General features: G+C 41.5%; 1 protein-coding gene across 1 annotated transcript in view; it reads right to left on the bottom strand.

Annotated features, from left to right (window-relative positions):
- The window catches only part of adcy8 (adenylate cyclase 8 (brain)), a 68,398-nt gene that overhangs the window by 32,220 nt on the left and 20,271 nt on the right, over window positions 1-15,907 (bottom strand). Inside the window, exons 6-7 of the mRNA XM_034104937.2 lie at window positions 9,473-9,631; window positions 7,131-7,401 (exon numbers count right to left, since the gene is read on the bottom strand). Of these exons, the coding sequence (XP_033960828.1) occupies window positions 7,131-7,401; window positions 9,473-9,631 (430 nt within the window). The remainder of the gene's footprint in view (window positions 1-7,130; window positions 7,402-9,472; window positions 9,632-15,907) is intronic.

The following is a 15,907-nucleotide window of genomic DNA, read 5'->3' on the forward strand; positions in this document are numbered from 1 at the left end:
AAACTAAATATTTGTCACTTTTTAACACACTGAGAACCCCATTTTTCAAAGCGTAGGGTGACTTTAACATGTGGTAAACATTATATTTCTATCATTCAAATAATTCAACATTTCAGTTTTGGCTTCACAAACAGCTTGTTGAAGTTCCTGTTTTTCTTTGACCCCAAGCATCCAAAAGGAAATCCTCCCTAATTAGCTATACTGTATAAAAAGAAAATTGCACGTAAAATTCAAAATGGCGGACTTCCCTTTGGGTTTACGGTTCACCTCCGTTTGGCTTTTTTGCGCATCTCCACATGATTCATTTGCCCATTACATTTCATACATCTGTGGGAATGTTTAAACTCACTAATTACCTCGTTACATATCGTTTAATTAAAGTAATAAAAAGCCAGACTATTTCTTGACAGACATAACTCTGAGCAATGGTCCCTTACGGGGAAAACAGTCTTGACTGCAGCTAAAAAAACATTAAAGTCCAACTTTGGAAACCTCCTCACGATATTTCAAGTTCTCATTTCAACATGTCTTACCTTGAACTGTCCTCCGCGAGAATCAACGATGCAAAACCTGATACATTTTAATGTGGATAGATCTGATAGCTAACTTAAAGGAGCTCCTGACCAAATAAGAATGCTATCCCTGAGGGGATATTGTTGCCCCGGCGGTTGGTGGAGTGGGGGGGGGGGGGGGGGGTGTGCTATGGAGTGTGTGGGTAGGTGGGCTATGGAGTGGGTGGGGGGGGTGGGCTACGGAGTGGGTAGGTAGGTGGGCTATGGAGTGGGTGGGGGGTGGGTTATGGAGTGGGGGGGGGGTGGGCTATGGAGTGGGTGGGGGGGTGGGTTATAGAGTGGGTGGGGGGGGGGCTATGGAGTGGGTGGGTAGATGGGCTATGGAGTGGGTGGGGGGGGCTATAGAGTGGGTGGGGGGGGGGGGCTATGGAGTGGGTGGGGGGGGCTATGGAGTGGGTGGGTAGGTGGTCGATGGAGTGGGTGGGGGGGGGCTTGGAGTGGGTGGGGGGGGGCTATAGAGTGGGTGGGGGGGGGCTATAGAGTGGGTGGGTAGGTGGGGGGGATGTAGGATAGAGGGATGGGATTGAATTAATCCAAAATGTTGTGCAACCTGAATTGTCTTCTGTACCGTGTTGTAAATTGAAGATGTTGCAATAAAAAATTTATGATAAAAAAAAAAAAAAGAATAATGGAAACGAGATTGGCTTGAGTCAATATCAGGAAATCATTTCCCTGCAGTATGCGACTGTTAGTCCAACAAAGTGCCTTGCAGTGTTTGCACTTCTCCCCACATTTCAGAACAAGCAACAGAAATGCCGTCATCGTCCCGCAGCTGTTGCTCTCTGTCTCCGCAGCAGAGTGACCCTACCCAGTGAGGGGTGGTCGTGGAAGGTGCAGCAGCTCTGAATCAGCAATCTAATGCTTCATCTCTACAACCTCAACAACAACTCGACAAGTCGGGAAGAGGAACATGTCGGCACAGACTTCCAATCAGAACATTAGACCCAGCACTGACCCAGTATTCTTCTCATGGCAGTCGAAGGAGCCGTTTCTCTTTCATTCGATGATAGAAATACACTCGGTGCGATTAACCTACAGAGGGAACACGCGTGACCTCGCTCTGAGGTGACAGCAGTGCATCATGGGAGCCAGCAGGCACAAAGAGAAGAGAAGAAGAGAGCCACTCAACCCCTTCAAACAAACCTCTCGTCTGATAACGACAGACGAGAGTTCTCATAAGAGACGGATATGATATCTTTTATTCGACGTTATCAGCGCGCTTCACGATAACAAACAGGACGATTGGAGGATTAATGGTTGGCGGCAGTTATCAGAGACCTGATGCGCTCCATCGCACGTCTGCCACCAGATGTCAATGGACGTTTTTAATATCTACGTCAGGAAGCATCCGTGACATCTCTGTGCTGTTGATTAACAGGATTGTTGACGACCAGAACAATCACCATCTTCGGTTTAAAAACGGATGGTAAATCATGTTTTAGGATCGTTCTGTAAAGCACTAGACGTGGACTAGAGATGTTCGCTTTCTGTTATCGAGCAAAAACATCTTTTCCGTGTAGATTTGAGAGCTCCTGCTTCTCAAGACCGATACCGATACCGATACCTTCGTGCTTCTCAAGACCGGTACCGATACCCGATAATAATATAATATATATATATATATATATGAAATGTACCTGTAGTTTTTGCACACCTGGTGGTAAAAAGAGACTAGTAGTGAGCAAAGGACATGAGCGTTACTACTATGAACAAAACAAAGCCAAGAACAGTTCTGACTCTTCAAAGTGACCATATTTATTTTCCCAAATAAACTTCTTGCCTTTTTCAAAAGCCTCGTGGATAGGTGAAAGCCCCGGTGCCTTTGCAGCTGGCTTTGGTTTCGCCGCTAGTTTAGCAGCGCAGGCATCTTCGTACGCTTTGAACACACCATCGTAGCCATGGCGATGTTTCAGGCGACTGATCAGGTTGGAAGTATTATAGCTCGGTGCCTTCTTCCCTCCTCGTGGGACTTCTGCATTCGTTAATACAAATAGCAAGCGAACTATCTCACTCTGAAACTTTGAAACAGTCCCATACTACCGACGACATGTTTGTTTGCTGTCCTGGCTTCACGGCCGCTCACCGTTTACGCCACAGCCAGGCACAAGTTAGGGAGCGCTGGCTTTGTGAAGAACTCCCCTCTTCCTAAACCACTAACACCACAGTACTGGCGAAACGGGAGGAGCCGAGTGAAAAACAAGCGCCCCTCATCCCATCCCAACCCACCCACACCGCAGGATCTCTTTCTTTTACCCAAAAAATATATTGTATATTATCGGGGCTATTAATACTGTTATCGGGTTTATGGGGATGACGTCATAATTCCTATTATCGGGCCGATATTATGAACATATCTCTTTGCCGCTGCTTTTAATTGAGATGCTCATATTCGAACTACAGTATGCCTTTTAAACATGTATTGTATACCTGTGGTGTTTATTTGTATTATTGTATTATCTTTGCTTTGTAATGTCTGTTGTAAAATGTGTTTTTAATGTATTTATTCCTAAAAAGTCTTTTAATTTGTTTTGTAAAGCACTTTGAATTGTCGCGTACAGAAAAGTGCTATATAAATAAACTTGCCTATTTATTGTTGTACTAATTATCGAAAGCATGGATTTCATTCACAGTTCTCACACCTCAGTGCTTTTAAGATTCCTCCGGACTTACACAGTTTACATTTCTTTACACACTCTTGCATATTTGACTGATATTGCGAGTACAATACTGGAGGGGTTGATTAGTTTTGCCTCATTAATCTCATCGTATGTGGGTAAGGTCTGTCGAATAACATTTGCAGGCTAGGATATCCCTACAGTGCTCCATTTAAAATGCTATTTCAACGTTATTCAGCTTATTGGACTTCCTTCGATTAGAATATTGCACTAGTCTGTGACATTTTGCAGCCCTAACTTGCTTCTTTCCTCTCTGTCTGACTGAAACATATACTCTAATATTCCACCTTGTCCTCAACCCAGTGATGCTGAAAACTGAATCAAACTAACAAGATGGGAGGAAGGGGATCCGGAGGACAGAGAAACACCGGAGAGGCAGCCGTTCAGATTCAAGCGACCACATAAAAGACTCTGACACTCAGAAGCCTTTGCAAAGAGACCATCTCTGCAACGACTGTCCTGACGGCCTTTCAATGAGCCTGAGACAAAGAAGTGGCACTCGTCAGAAAGAACAAAACATTCCTCTGATTCTGAACACACGGTTACATCAGTGTTTGAGCTGTTGACAGACGGGGAGCTATCCTATCCTCATATTCAGTCAACACAGGAGGTTACGCAGAGTTCACTGTGAGAGCAAGGCTGCAGGAAACAAGAAGTCTGTGGCTCTGGATATGTGTCACATTGAAATCGGAGAGAGATTTCACATTAGCCTCCTTTAGCTTAGCGGTGGTGACGTGAAGTCATGTGACCGTGCTGTAGTTCCTATATAGCCCAGCATTAGCCTCCTTTAGCTTAGCGGTGGTGATGTGAAGTCATGTGACCGTGCTGTAGTTCCTTTATAGCCCAACATTAGCCGCCTTTAGCTTAGCGGTGGTGACGTGAAGTCATGTGACCGTACTGTAGTTCCTATATAGCCCAACATTAGCCTCCTTTAGCTTAGCGGTGGTGACGTGAAGTCATGTGACCGTGCTGTAGTTCCTTTATAGCCCAACATTAGCCGCCTTTAGCTTAGCGGTGGTGACGTGAAGTCATGTGACCGTGCTGTAGTTCCTTTATAGCCCAACATTAGCCGCCTTTAGCTTAGCGGTGGTGACGTGAAGTCATGTGACCGTACTGTAGTTCCTATATAGCCCAACATTAGCCTCCTTTAGCTTAGCGGTGGTGACGTGAAGTCATGTGACCGTGCTGTAGTTCCTTTATAGCCCAACATTAGCCGCCTTTAGCTTAGCGGTGGTGACGTGAAGTCATGTGACCGTACTGTAGTTCCTATATAGCCCAACATTAGCCTCCTTTAGCTTAGCGGTGGTGACGTGAAGTCATGTGACCGTGCTGTAGTTCCTTTATAGCCCAACATTAGCCGCCTTTAGCTTAGCGGTGGTGACGTGAAGTCATGTGACCGTGCTGTAGTTCCTTTATAGCCCAACATTAGCCGCCTTTAGCTTAGCGGTGGTGACGTGAAGTCATGTGACCGTACTGTAGTTCCTATATAGCCCAACATTAGCCTCCTTTAGCTTAGCGGTGGTGACGTGAAGTCATGTGACCGTGCTGTAGTTCCTTTATAGCCCAACATTAGCCGCCTTTAGCTTAGCGGTGGTGACGTGAAGTCATGTGACCGTACTGTAGTTCCTATATAGCCCAACATTAGCCTCCTTTAGCTTAGCGGTGGTGACGTGAAGTCATGTGACTGTGATGTAGTTCCTTTATAGCCCAACATTAGCCGCCTTTAGCTTAGCGGTGGTGATGTGAAGTCATGTGACCGTGCTGTAGTTCCTATATAGCCCAACATTAGCCTCCTTTAGCTTAGCGGTGGTGACGTGAAGTCATGTGACCGTGATGTAGTTCCTTTATAGCCCAACATTAGCCGCCTTTAGCTTAGCGGTGGTGATGTGAAGTCATGTGACCGTGCTGTAGTTCCTCAATAGCCCAACATTAGCGGCCTTTAGCTTAGCGGTGGTGACGTGAAGTCATGTGACCGTGATGTAGTTCCTTTATAGCCCAACATTAGCCGCCTTTAGCTTAGCGGTGGTGATGTGAAGTCATGTGACCGTGCTGTAGTTCCTCAATAGCCCAACATTAGCGGCCTTTAGCTTAGCGGTGGTGACGTGAAGTCATGTGACCGTGATGTAGTTCCTTTATAGCCCAACATTAGCCGCCTTTAGCTTAGCGTTTTATTCTGAAATAATCTAAAATAGCATTAAAAACATCCCATTGGATCTTTGTGGAGGGAATCAGGGAGATGCTAACTTCAGAGTACCGCTATAAATGCACAACATCACTGCACCACTCTATAATGAAAATGGTCCATTCAAGATTGAGGTGACGTCTTTAATTGTCCTTATGTGTTAGTCCAAAACCCAAAGATATTCACTTTAATGTAATATAAAACAGAGCAAAGGTCTTTCACTCACTCCTTCAATAACAGGAAGATAAAATAAAATCAACTCTTCCTCCAAAATCAACCAAAGGAAAGAAAACAACATGAAGTCTGTGGGGGTGGATTTATTGCAGCAGGAACGCAGACACATGAAAAGGGGATGAAGAGGATGTTTGTATGTGTCGCACACAATCAGAAGCTCGTCATGCTTCACCAGCAGGCAGGCGATGTGAAGCTCACACACAATCTGTCCACAGAAAACACTCCCAGGCAAACAGAAGAAGACAAAACAACCGACACAGAGGCAACGGAGAAGAAGAAGACACGTCCATCTTGAGAAAGCACCTCATCCCTTTAACTTGTTTTGGGCAAAGAGTTGGACGAACAATTGTGATTTCAACACCACATATCGTTGTGAGATAAATGTTTATTTAAAAAACTCCTGTCATGGTCGTTCTGGGGTGCCTTTAAACTAAGTCTTGGCTCTTCTGGTCAGACGATATTCTAACCAGCTTTAGGATATACTAACGAAGATTTCACACCAGGACACGAATCATAGCGAACGGTAACGGTACGTCCACACAGCAGCTTTTCAAAAATCTTGACAATCTTGGAGCTGGGCGTGTCTGACAGCTTGGGGATTGTTTGCGAGCAACAACCAATCACATGAATCTCCCGCCCCCGACATACAAAGCAAAAAACCCCGGGGATTTAATGCGAGCAATATATATATATATAAACTCCCCAAACAGGCGAAACCTACCAGTTCCCCCCACTGCCTCTGCCTCCTCCCTCCATGCCGGTTCCTCCGGTTTGTATCCCGGTAATAGTTCTGGTCGTAAAGAACCGGGTGATTTGCTACCGTAATTTCTCGTTTGGAATATGAGGAAATGAACTGCGGTCTGGCTCTCCCTGCTTACACGCGGTTTGATTGGCTAGCGCTTCTACTGTCAGATTTGCATAAACGTGTTTGATTGGCTGGCGCTTCCTGGACATCCTGGAAATCTTCGCTTCGCTCCCCCACAATGCAGTTCGGCGAAAAGCGAGGCAAAGTGACGTCATCCCCATTCAAAGTCAACGGGTAGAGAAGCGTTGGAAGCGGTGGAAGATTCTTCTGAAGCTGCTGTGTGGACGTACCGTAAGGCAGTGTTTAAAGACTGGTTAATGGAAGAGACAATGCGAACGGACCTGGAGAGTTACAGAAAACCTTGATCAGTGCTTGCGTCAAATCAAGTTACGTCGCTTTTGACGCGGTTATAGACATTGGCACTATTTCTATCTATACCAATACGATCATTTTTGAATTGATAAAATAGTTGAGAGGGATCCTACACACTCAGTTTGACTGATTTTTATAGAGGAAGTCACATATTTCTTGCTACACAATGCAGTTTTTTCACTCCCACGGTGAAATTTGAATGCCGGTAGAATCCTCAGTTTCAGAACAAGTTTCCCATCAAGATGAACATGTTTCCACAGTGCGGTTAACAGCATTACGGCGGCACTTACGTTCTGCTTCCCCACGATGTTGTCGAAGGGCAGCTCGGGGCTCCAGGACGCCTCGTTGAAGGTGGTGCTGCTCGCCCTGCGGTCCGAGGAGCTCGACGCCTCCTTCATGATGTCCTCCGGCAGGCTGAGCGTGCTCTCCTCCGGCTGCTTGATGAGGAACGTCTCGATGTTGTGGCGCCGCAGGAAGTCGTTGCGGTCTTTCCCGTGGCCCTCCTCCACCTCGTAGTCTCCGTTCAGACAGTCCAGAGCCGCTTTGGAGATGTGGATCCTCCTGGAGAGATGACGGGAAAAACAATAGTCAGATTTTGAGGAAAAGTGACAGAATTTTTAGGAAAAAAGTCAAATTTGGAGTAAAAAAAATATCCAAATTGAGGAACATTTCAGAATTCGCAGAACAAAATCAGAATTTAGGGTTTCCCGAAAAAGTCAGAGTCTTGAGATTTTCAGAAAAAGTGCATTATTTAAGAACAATTTGAGTTCTCAGATATTCAGAAAAAATACGTACGTTTTAGGCTGTCAGAAGAAAGTCTTACATTTGAGAAAAAGGCAGAATTCTGAGAAAAACCTGAATTTTGAGGGGAAATTACAAAATGTTGAGATTTTCATAAAGAAGTAAAAATAACAACATTTTCAGAAAAAGGGCATAATTTAAGAAAACATTCTGAGATTTTTGGAAAAAAAGTCAGAATTTTTAGATTAATTTGAGCATTAAGTGTTTTTGGCCACTAGGGGGCAGCAGAAAAACTCCATAAAACCCTTGACACATTCAACAGACACATAGCAACATTAGCATCTCAATAGAGTATTATTATTTGGGGTCAGATTTTGAGGAAAAGTGACAGAATTCTTAGATGTTCAGAAAAAAAAGAAGTACGTTTTAGGTTGTCGGAAGAAAGTCTTACATTTGAGAAAAAGTCAGAATCCTCGGATTTTCATAACAAATTCACAATTTTCAGAAAAAGGCCAAATTTTGCGATTTTTGGAAAAAAGTCTGAATTTTGAAAAAATAATTTGTTTTCGTTCTAGACTGTGTGATGTGTCGGGCGAACCCAAAACATCATCCGACATTCAGATATCTTCTGTCCGTGCTTCATCCTCCTTGTTATCAGTGGCGTTTCTATATGTGCAAAAGTGGTGGGGCACAACAAATGTAGATGTCTATATATAAGCTTCTGCAGAGAGGTTCATGGCTGGCGAGGCACTGACTCTTCAGGTTTACAAATATTATATTTCGACCTAAATCAAAATATAATATTATTTTCAAAAGCCTCTTGTCTTATGCTTCAATTAATTTTAACAGACAGTTCAACAGATACCCAAAAAATGTAATGTTATCATTTAAATATTGAATTGTTCTCTCTTAGTAAGATCCCATTTTCAATAAAATGGTGGTCTTACCTTGACTTGAAGATGAAGTCCATTTGCCTATCCCTCTGGACAAACATCTCTATTACTTTTTTGTAAAAGTCCTCCTTATCTTCTTGTAGTTTCAAAAGTCTATCATAAATCTAATCGATAGATTTATGAATCGAAAATTATAAAAGTAGGATATTATCTGGCTGAACAAAACGTACATTTAGGGTTAGTGCTGTGCCTGCCCCTAATGACTACTGCTTGTTATATACCAGAGTTCAGAGAGACCACAGGCTTCTACAGCAGCGGCTGGCAGGACGTTTAAATCCTGCAGCTTGAGAAATAATCTCTCTTGTTCAGCGCCCAACATCAGGGCGAAAACACATTTGGCCGAGAGACACCTTGGTGTAAAGTAAACATCAAAAAACACATTTATTTTCACATTTTAAAAACCAACCTCTATTGAAATGATCGTACTAAATTGTACCGTTGTGTCCCTAAAGCCAACAATCAAGTAAAAGGTAAATTAGTCTGATTCCAAAGTACTGCTGCTGGTTTATAAAGCACTGAATGGTTTAGCCCAAAACACATTTCTGATCTCCTGCTACATTGTGAACCATCCAGATCTCTCAGGTCTTCAGGTCTGCTCTCTGTCCCCAGAGACTTAAACATGGAGACGTTCAGTTATTATGCTCCAAACATCTGGACCTAACTCCCAGAACCGGCCGGTCCGCTGCAACGAAGACCACTTTTAATCCAGGCTGAAGACTTTTCTTTTTGCCGCTGCTTTTAATTGATCTATTTACATCTCACACTGCACTCTAACTTGTATTCATGTACCTGTTATTCATGTTTTATTATCTAGTGTTTTGTTAAATGTTTCTGCTGCACTATTTCTTAATATCTTTCATTTTTGTATTGCCTTGTGTTGATATAAATACACGTGCCTTGCCTTTGGAATAAGCCCTGAATCTGTTGTGTTTACTGACCCGGGGATTCCTCCAGACTCCAGCTTGTTGGCGATGTCTACGTCCCAGGACCAGACGTCAAACTGCCACTTCCTGAGGCCCAGCACGCCGCACAGCACCGAGCCCGAGTGGATCCCGATCCGCATGTCGATGTCGTGTTTCGTACGAGACCTCACGTATCTGGGGAGAAACAATGGAGATGTGTTTAGATTTTAATCGTGATTTTCCAGACTTATTCTGAGCCAGAAATCTCCACTTCAGTGGCGACAAGCTCTCCAGTTTCCAGAGGCTTCGTTCATGTATCAATCAAAGAACCATTCATAGGAACCTTTACTCAACAACACTTTATTCAGAGCTGTTGAAAGTATTTTGTATGTATTTATCAAGTAAAACAATTGTGTTCCTCTCTTTCTGTATGTCAACAAAAACAAACTAGATTTGTTTGTATTGTTTATTTATTTAGCTTTGTTTTATTTATACTGTTTTTTGTTTGTTTTAAAGGGTACGTTTACAGACAATAAGTCAAGTTTTTCAAACAGAATTTTTGTTCTGGATATGTATTGAAACACGCACATATTCATGAATATAACACCTATTATTAAAACATATTAAAACATTTAGTTAATCAACTGGGAACGTTTTATTTAGATATGAATTAGTTAAATATTGTATTGATTTATGGATTGTAAGGATAAAGTATTTCAAGCTTTTTTTAATTTATATTTTAATACATTTTAAATAAATAGGAACACTCATTCATGACCGAAAGAACGAGATCGCGGATACAAGCGGCCGAGATGGGTTTTCTCCGCCGGGTGGCTGGCGTCTCCCTTAGGGATAAGGTGAGAGGTTCGGTCATCAGGGAGGGACTCGGAGTTGAGCCGCTCCTCCTTCGCGTCGAAAGAAGCCAGTTGAGGTGGTTCGGGCACCTAGTTAGGATGCCACCTGGGCGCCTCCCTAGGGAGGTGTTCCAGGCACGTCCAGCTGGGAGGAGACCAAGGGGTAGACCTAGGACCAGGTGGAGGGACTATATCTCTTCGCTGGCCTGGGAGCGCCTTGGGACCCCCCAGTCAGAGCTGGTTGATGTGGCCAGGGAAAGGAACGTTTGGGGCTCTCTGCTGGAACTGATACCCGAGACCCGACCACGGATAAGCGGGAGAAGATGGATGGATGGATGGATGGAACAGTCATCATTAATCAATAGCTGTTTGAGACTTGGTGCCTTGCTCATGGACACATAGGAAAACAGACTGAACCACTGACCCTCTCTACAGCTTCACTATGATGGATAATTAATAATAAATGTGTAATAAATGATAAAACATGCGGAAAAAACTTAAAATAGAACCCTAATCATATCATGTAACTCAAATGAATCTTTAAACTGTTAAGGGAAATCATATATGAAGGTAAAAATGCATATTTAATGATCAACATGTATATTTAAGTAGAATATAAAACATGTATATATTGATTAAACTATGCCAGGGGTAACTCTGGGTCACTCCGAGTGTGTGTGCATTAAATCAGAATGTAAATACACATGAGTTTGACCTCTGGCGAAAAACACAACGCAGATATTGTCTGTTAGTTCAGCGAGAAACGAGCACACAAAACATTTCATTTCATGCTTCATAACAGCGCTGATGAGTGTGAGGTGAAAGGCATGCTGGGAGATTGTGAGCTGTGAATTAAGTCAAACTGCAGTAAGTCAAGAAGATTAATTGATAGCATTTAGATTAAAAAGTCTCACATCCGAGAAATAGGCAGAATTTAAGAAAAATATAAGAGTTCTGAGATTTTGAGATGAATGTGGTTAAAGAGATTCTCAGAAAAAAAGGCATTATTCAAGAAAAATTATGAATTCATGGTTTCCAGAAAAAAGTAAGAATTTTTAGATTTTCAGAAAAAATAAGGTTAAATTCTGACTTTTTCAGAAAATCTCAGAATTAAAATTAATCAGAATTCTCAGAAGAAAATCTGGTTTTTGAGATTTTCTTGAAAAAGTCTTACTTAAAATCTCTTCTTCGAGAAAAAGGCAGAATTATGGGATTTTGAGAAAACATTTCAAATTTTCAGTAAAATATCAGAATTTTAAGGAAAAAAAAGCACATTATTTAAGAAAAATCTGAAATTTCAGATTTTCAGAAATAATTCAGAATTTTCAGTTTTTTGAAATAAAAAAGATTAATACGATTTTGAGAATAACCGCATTATCTAAGAAAAAATATAATTCTGATACTTTCAGAAACATTTTTCTAACAATCGCAAAATTCTGTATTTTTTCCTCCCAATTTAGCGATTTTTAGAAAAATGCAAGAATTCTCAGATTTTCAGAAAAAAAAATCACAATTTTAAGAAAAAGGCATAATTCTGAGATTTAGAAAACAAATCATAATCCTCCATAAAAAATTATGAATTCATGGCTTCCAGAAAAAAGTAAGAATTTTTAGATTTTCAGAAAAAATAAGGTTAAATTCTGACTTTTTCAGAAAATCTCAGAATCAAAATTAATCAGAATTCTCAGAAGAAAATCTGGTCTTTGAGATTTTCTGAAAACAGTCTTATATTTGAGAAAAAGGCAGAATTATGGGATTTTGAGAAAACTTTTAAAATGTTCAGGAACATTTCAGAATTTTAACAAAAAAAACGAATATTGAGATTTTGAGAAAAAGCACATTATTTAAGAAAAATCTGAATTTTCTGATTTTCAGAAATAATTCAGAATTTTCAGGAAAAATGACAATTTTCGATTTTTTGAAAGATTAATAAGATTTTGGGAATAATCGCATTATTTAAGAAAAAATATAATTCTGATACTTTCAGAAACATTTCACAATTCTGAGGAAAAAATACCGAATTTTGCGATTTTTAGAAAAATGCAAGAATTGTCAGATTTTCGCGATTTTTAGAAAAATGCAAGAATTCTCAGATTTTCAGAAAAAGAAATCACAATTTTAAGAAAAAGGCATAATTCTGAGATTTAGAATAAAAATCATAATCCTCCATAAAAAGATCTGAGTTTAGAGTTTCCAGAAAAGTCAGAATTTGAAGATTTTCGAAAAAGTGCATTATTTAAGAAAAGTTATTTTTTTTTTGAGATTTCCAGAAAAAAGTCAGAATTTTTAAATTTTGAGAAAAAAATGTTTTTTTAAGGTTTCCAGAAAAAAGTCAGAAATATTTTTGTAAACAGGCAATTTGTGGCGGGAAGTTTGTCATCTGAGGATAAAGAGGTCAACATGACTATGACATGTAGTGGTGTATTAGTACACGATTAAAGCTGAAATGCACAGTTTAAAAGGCTGCTAATGTTGATCTCAGTCAAAGGCCTATGTGTAGAAGGAGATTTCATCTTGCGAATATGACTGAAAACAAACAATACAGAGTCTCACCTGCTCTGCACTCACATCTGACCTCAGACAGTATTTCATGTTAATATGCATGGTGAGGATAAATGAGGCACTCCACTGATAATTACCCCACCTCTTGTAAACATCATCAAAAGAATAGTAAATGAATCTGCATTTACAAACACAAGGGCGATATGAATTATGAAATGCTGCCATGCCATTCGGAGCCTCGGTCTGCCTCAGTCTGACACCAGAGTCTGCTGGAGCGGAACAAGCCCCGGAGCAAAGCCAACGTGTTCGCAGGGTTCTGAGGCGTGTTGACTTCACTGCGTGGTGACAGCCGACACTGATACGTGTGATACGGACAGGAAGTCACTGATGGGTTATGGGTAATAATCTCAAGAAGGGAGATGCTGAAAGGACCAACGATAGGAGTCGTTTGATTCTTAGATGCTAGGGAAGGAGCTACTATGCTTCCTTCTATTATAATGTTTTTATTTATGTTTCCATGACGACCAGCGCCTTTATTGAAGTGACAGAGTTGACACGGCAACAAGTCCCAGGTCAGATTCAGAGCCGGTTATCTACTAAGTATTATCCTGTCTTTTTAATTAAAATGTCTGCACACATGTGGAAGAAGGCTGCGGCACAAAGTGGTCTCCCGTAAGCCGCTCAGCATATTGACTTAAACTGAACACAGTGCCGATCTGACAGCTTACGCTCCGCTAATCCCCCTTCCTCCAAACATCACACCCCTCCTCCGTCACGCTCCGGCAGCGCGGACAACATGCCACAACGAGGGGAATAAAATTAGATGTCCTCGGGGTCTGAAGGCCGGGTCAGTGTGTGTGTGTGTGTGTGTGTGTGTGTGTGTGACGACTGTATTCCTGCTGCACACTCTTCTTTCTCACATGGAGATTACACACTCCGTTATGTGTCATGATCCGTGGGCTTATGAAAATCCCTCTTGTGTTAGATTTCTAAAATATGACGCCATCACAGAATGCGTTTCCTCGGCGTGTCAGCGATGCATGGGACGCGTGATATAACCTTGTGATTCGATGTATTATTCGTTAGTGATATTCTGCAGAACCTCAGCCAGAGGCACACGCAGACCTGCCGCAGCGAGACGTGAGATAAGGCGACGCTCAGATAACTCTCCGCTGTCCGACTCCTCCGGGGAAATACAGCTTTAATACAATGCTTTCAGACTTGCAGTGAAAGAGAACAGGTGTCCTTATTTTGTGATTCAAGGATATTGCAGAAAATACATGCAGTAGTGTCTCTACTTTAAAGAGTCCTCTCCTGATGATGTTCAGGTGTATATCAGTATGTAGTGTCTCTACTTTAAAGAGTCCTCTCTTGCTGATGTTCAGGTGTATATCAGTATGTAGTGTCTCTACTTTAAAGAGTCCTCTCCTGCTGATGTTCAGGTGTATATCAGTATGTAGTGTCTCTACTTTAAAGAGTCCTCTCCTGCTGATGTTCAGGTGTATATCAGTATGTAGTGTCTCTACTTTAAAGAGTCCTCTCCTGCTGATGTTCAGGTGTATATCAGTATGTTGTGTCTCTACTTTAAAGAGTCCTCTCCTGCTGATGTTCAGGTGTATATCAGTATGTAGTGTCTCTACTTTAAAGAGTCCTCTCCTGCTGATGTCCAGGTGTATATCAGTATGTAGCGTCTCTACTTTAAAGAGTCCTCTCCTGCTGATGTTCAGGTGTATATCAGTATGTAGTGTCTCTACTTTAAAGAGTCCTCTCCTGCTGATGTTCAGGTGTATATCAGTATGTAGTGTCTCTACTTTAAAGAGTCCTCTCCTGATGATGTTCAGGTGTATATCAGTATGTAGTGTCTCTACTTTAAAGAGTCCTCTCTTGCTGATGTTCAGGTGTATATCAGTATGTAGTGTCTCTACTTTAAAGAGTCCTCTCCTGCTGATGTTCAGGTGTATATCAGTATGTAGTGTCTCTACTTTAAAGAGTCCTCTCCTGCTGATGTTCAGGTGTATATCAGTATGTAGTGTCTCTACTTTAAAGAGTCCTCTCCTGCTGATGTTCAGGTGTATATCAGTATGTTGTGTCTCTACTTTAAAGAGTCCTCTCCTGCTGATGTTCAGGTGTATATCAGTATGTAGTGTCTCTACTTTAAAGAGTCCTCTCCTGCTGATGTCCAGGTGTATATCAGTATGTAGCGTCTCTACTTTAAAGAGTCCTCTCCTGCTGATGTTCAGGTGTATATCAGTATGTAGTGTCTCTACTTTAAAGAGTCCTCTCCTGCTGATGTTCAGGTGTATATCAGTATGTAGTGTCTCTACTTTAAAGAGTCCTCTCCTGATGATGTTCAGGTGTATATCAGTATGTAGTGTATCTACTTTAAAGAGTCCTCTCCTGCTGATGTTCAGGTGTATATCAGTATGTAGCGTCTCTACTTTAAAGAGTCCTCTCCTGCTGATGTTCAGGTGTATATCAGTATATAGTGTCTCTACTTTAAAGAGTCCTCTCCTGCTGATGTTCAGGTGTATATCAGTATGTAGCGTCTCTACTTTAAAGAGTCCTCTCCTGCTGATGTTCAGGTGTATATCAGTATGTAGTGTCTCTACTTTAAAGAGTCCTCTCCTGCTGATGTTCAGGTGTATATCAGTATGTAGCATCTCTACTTTAAAGAGTCCTCTCCTGCTGATGTTCAGGTGTATATCAGTATGTAGTGTCTCTACTTTAAAGAGTCCTCTCCTGCTGATGTTCAGGTGTATATCAGTATGTAGTGTCTCTACTTTAAAGAGTCCTCTCCTGCTGATGTTCAGGTGTATATCAGTATGCAGTGTCTCTACTTTAAAGAGTCCTCCTGCTGATGTTCAGGTGTATATCAGTATATAGTGTCTCTACTTTAAAGAGTCCTCTCCTGCTGATGTTCAGGTGTATATCAGTATGTAGCGTCTCTACTTTAAAGAGTCCTCTCCTGCTGATGTTCAGGTGTATATCAGTATGTAGTGTCTCTACTTTAAAGAGTTCTCTCCTGCTGATGTTCAGGTGTATATCAGTATGTAGCGTCTCTACTTTAAAGAGTCCTCTCCTGCTGATGTTCAGGTGTATATCAGTATGTAGTGTC

The sequence above is a fragment of the Pseudochaenichthys georgianus genome, chromosome 17 (genome assembly GCF_902827115.2).
Source record: "Pseudochaenichthys georgianus chromosome 17, fPseGeo1.2, whole genome shotgun sequence".
Lineage (NCBI taxonomy): Eukaryota > Metazoa > Chordata > Actinopteri > Perciformes > Channichthyidae > Pseudochaenichthys > Pseudochaenichthys georgianus.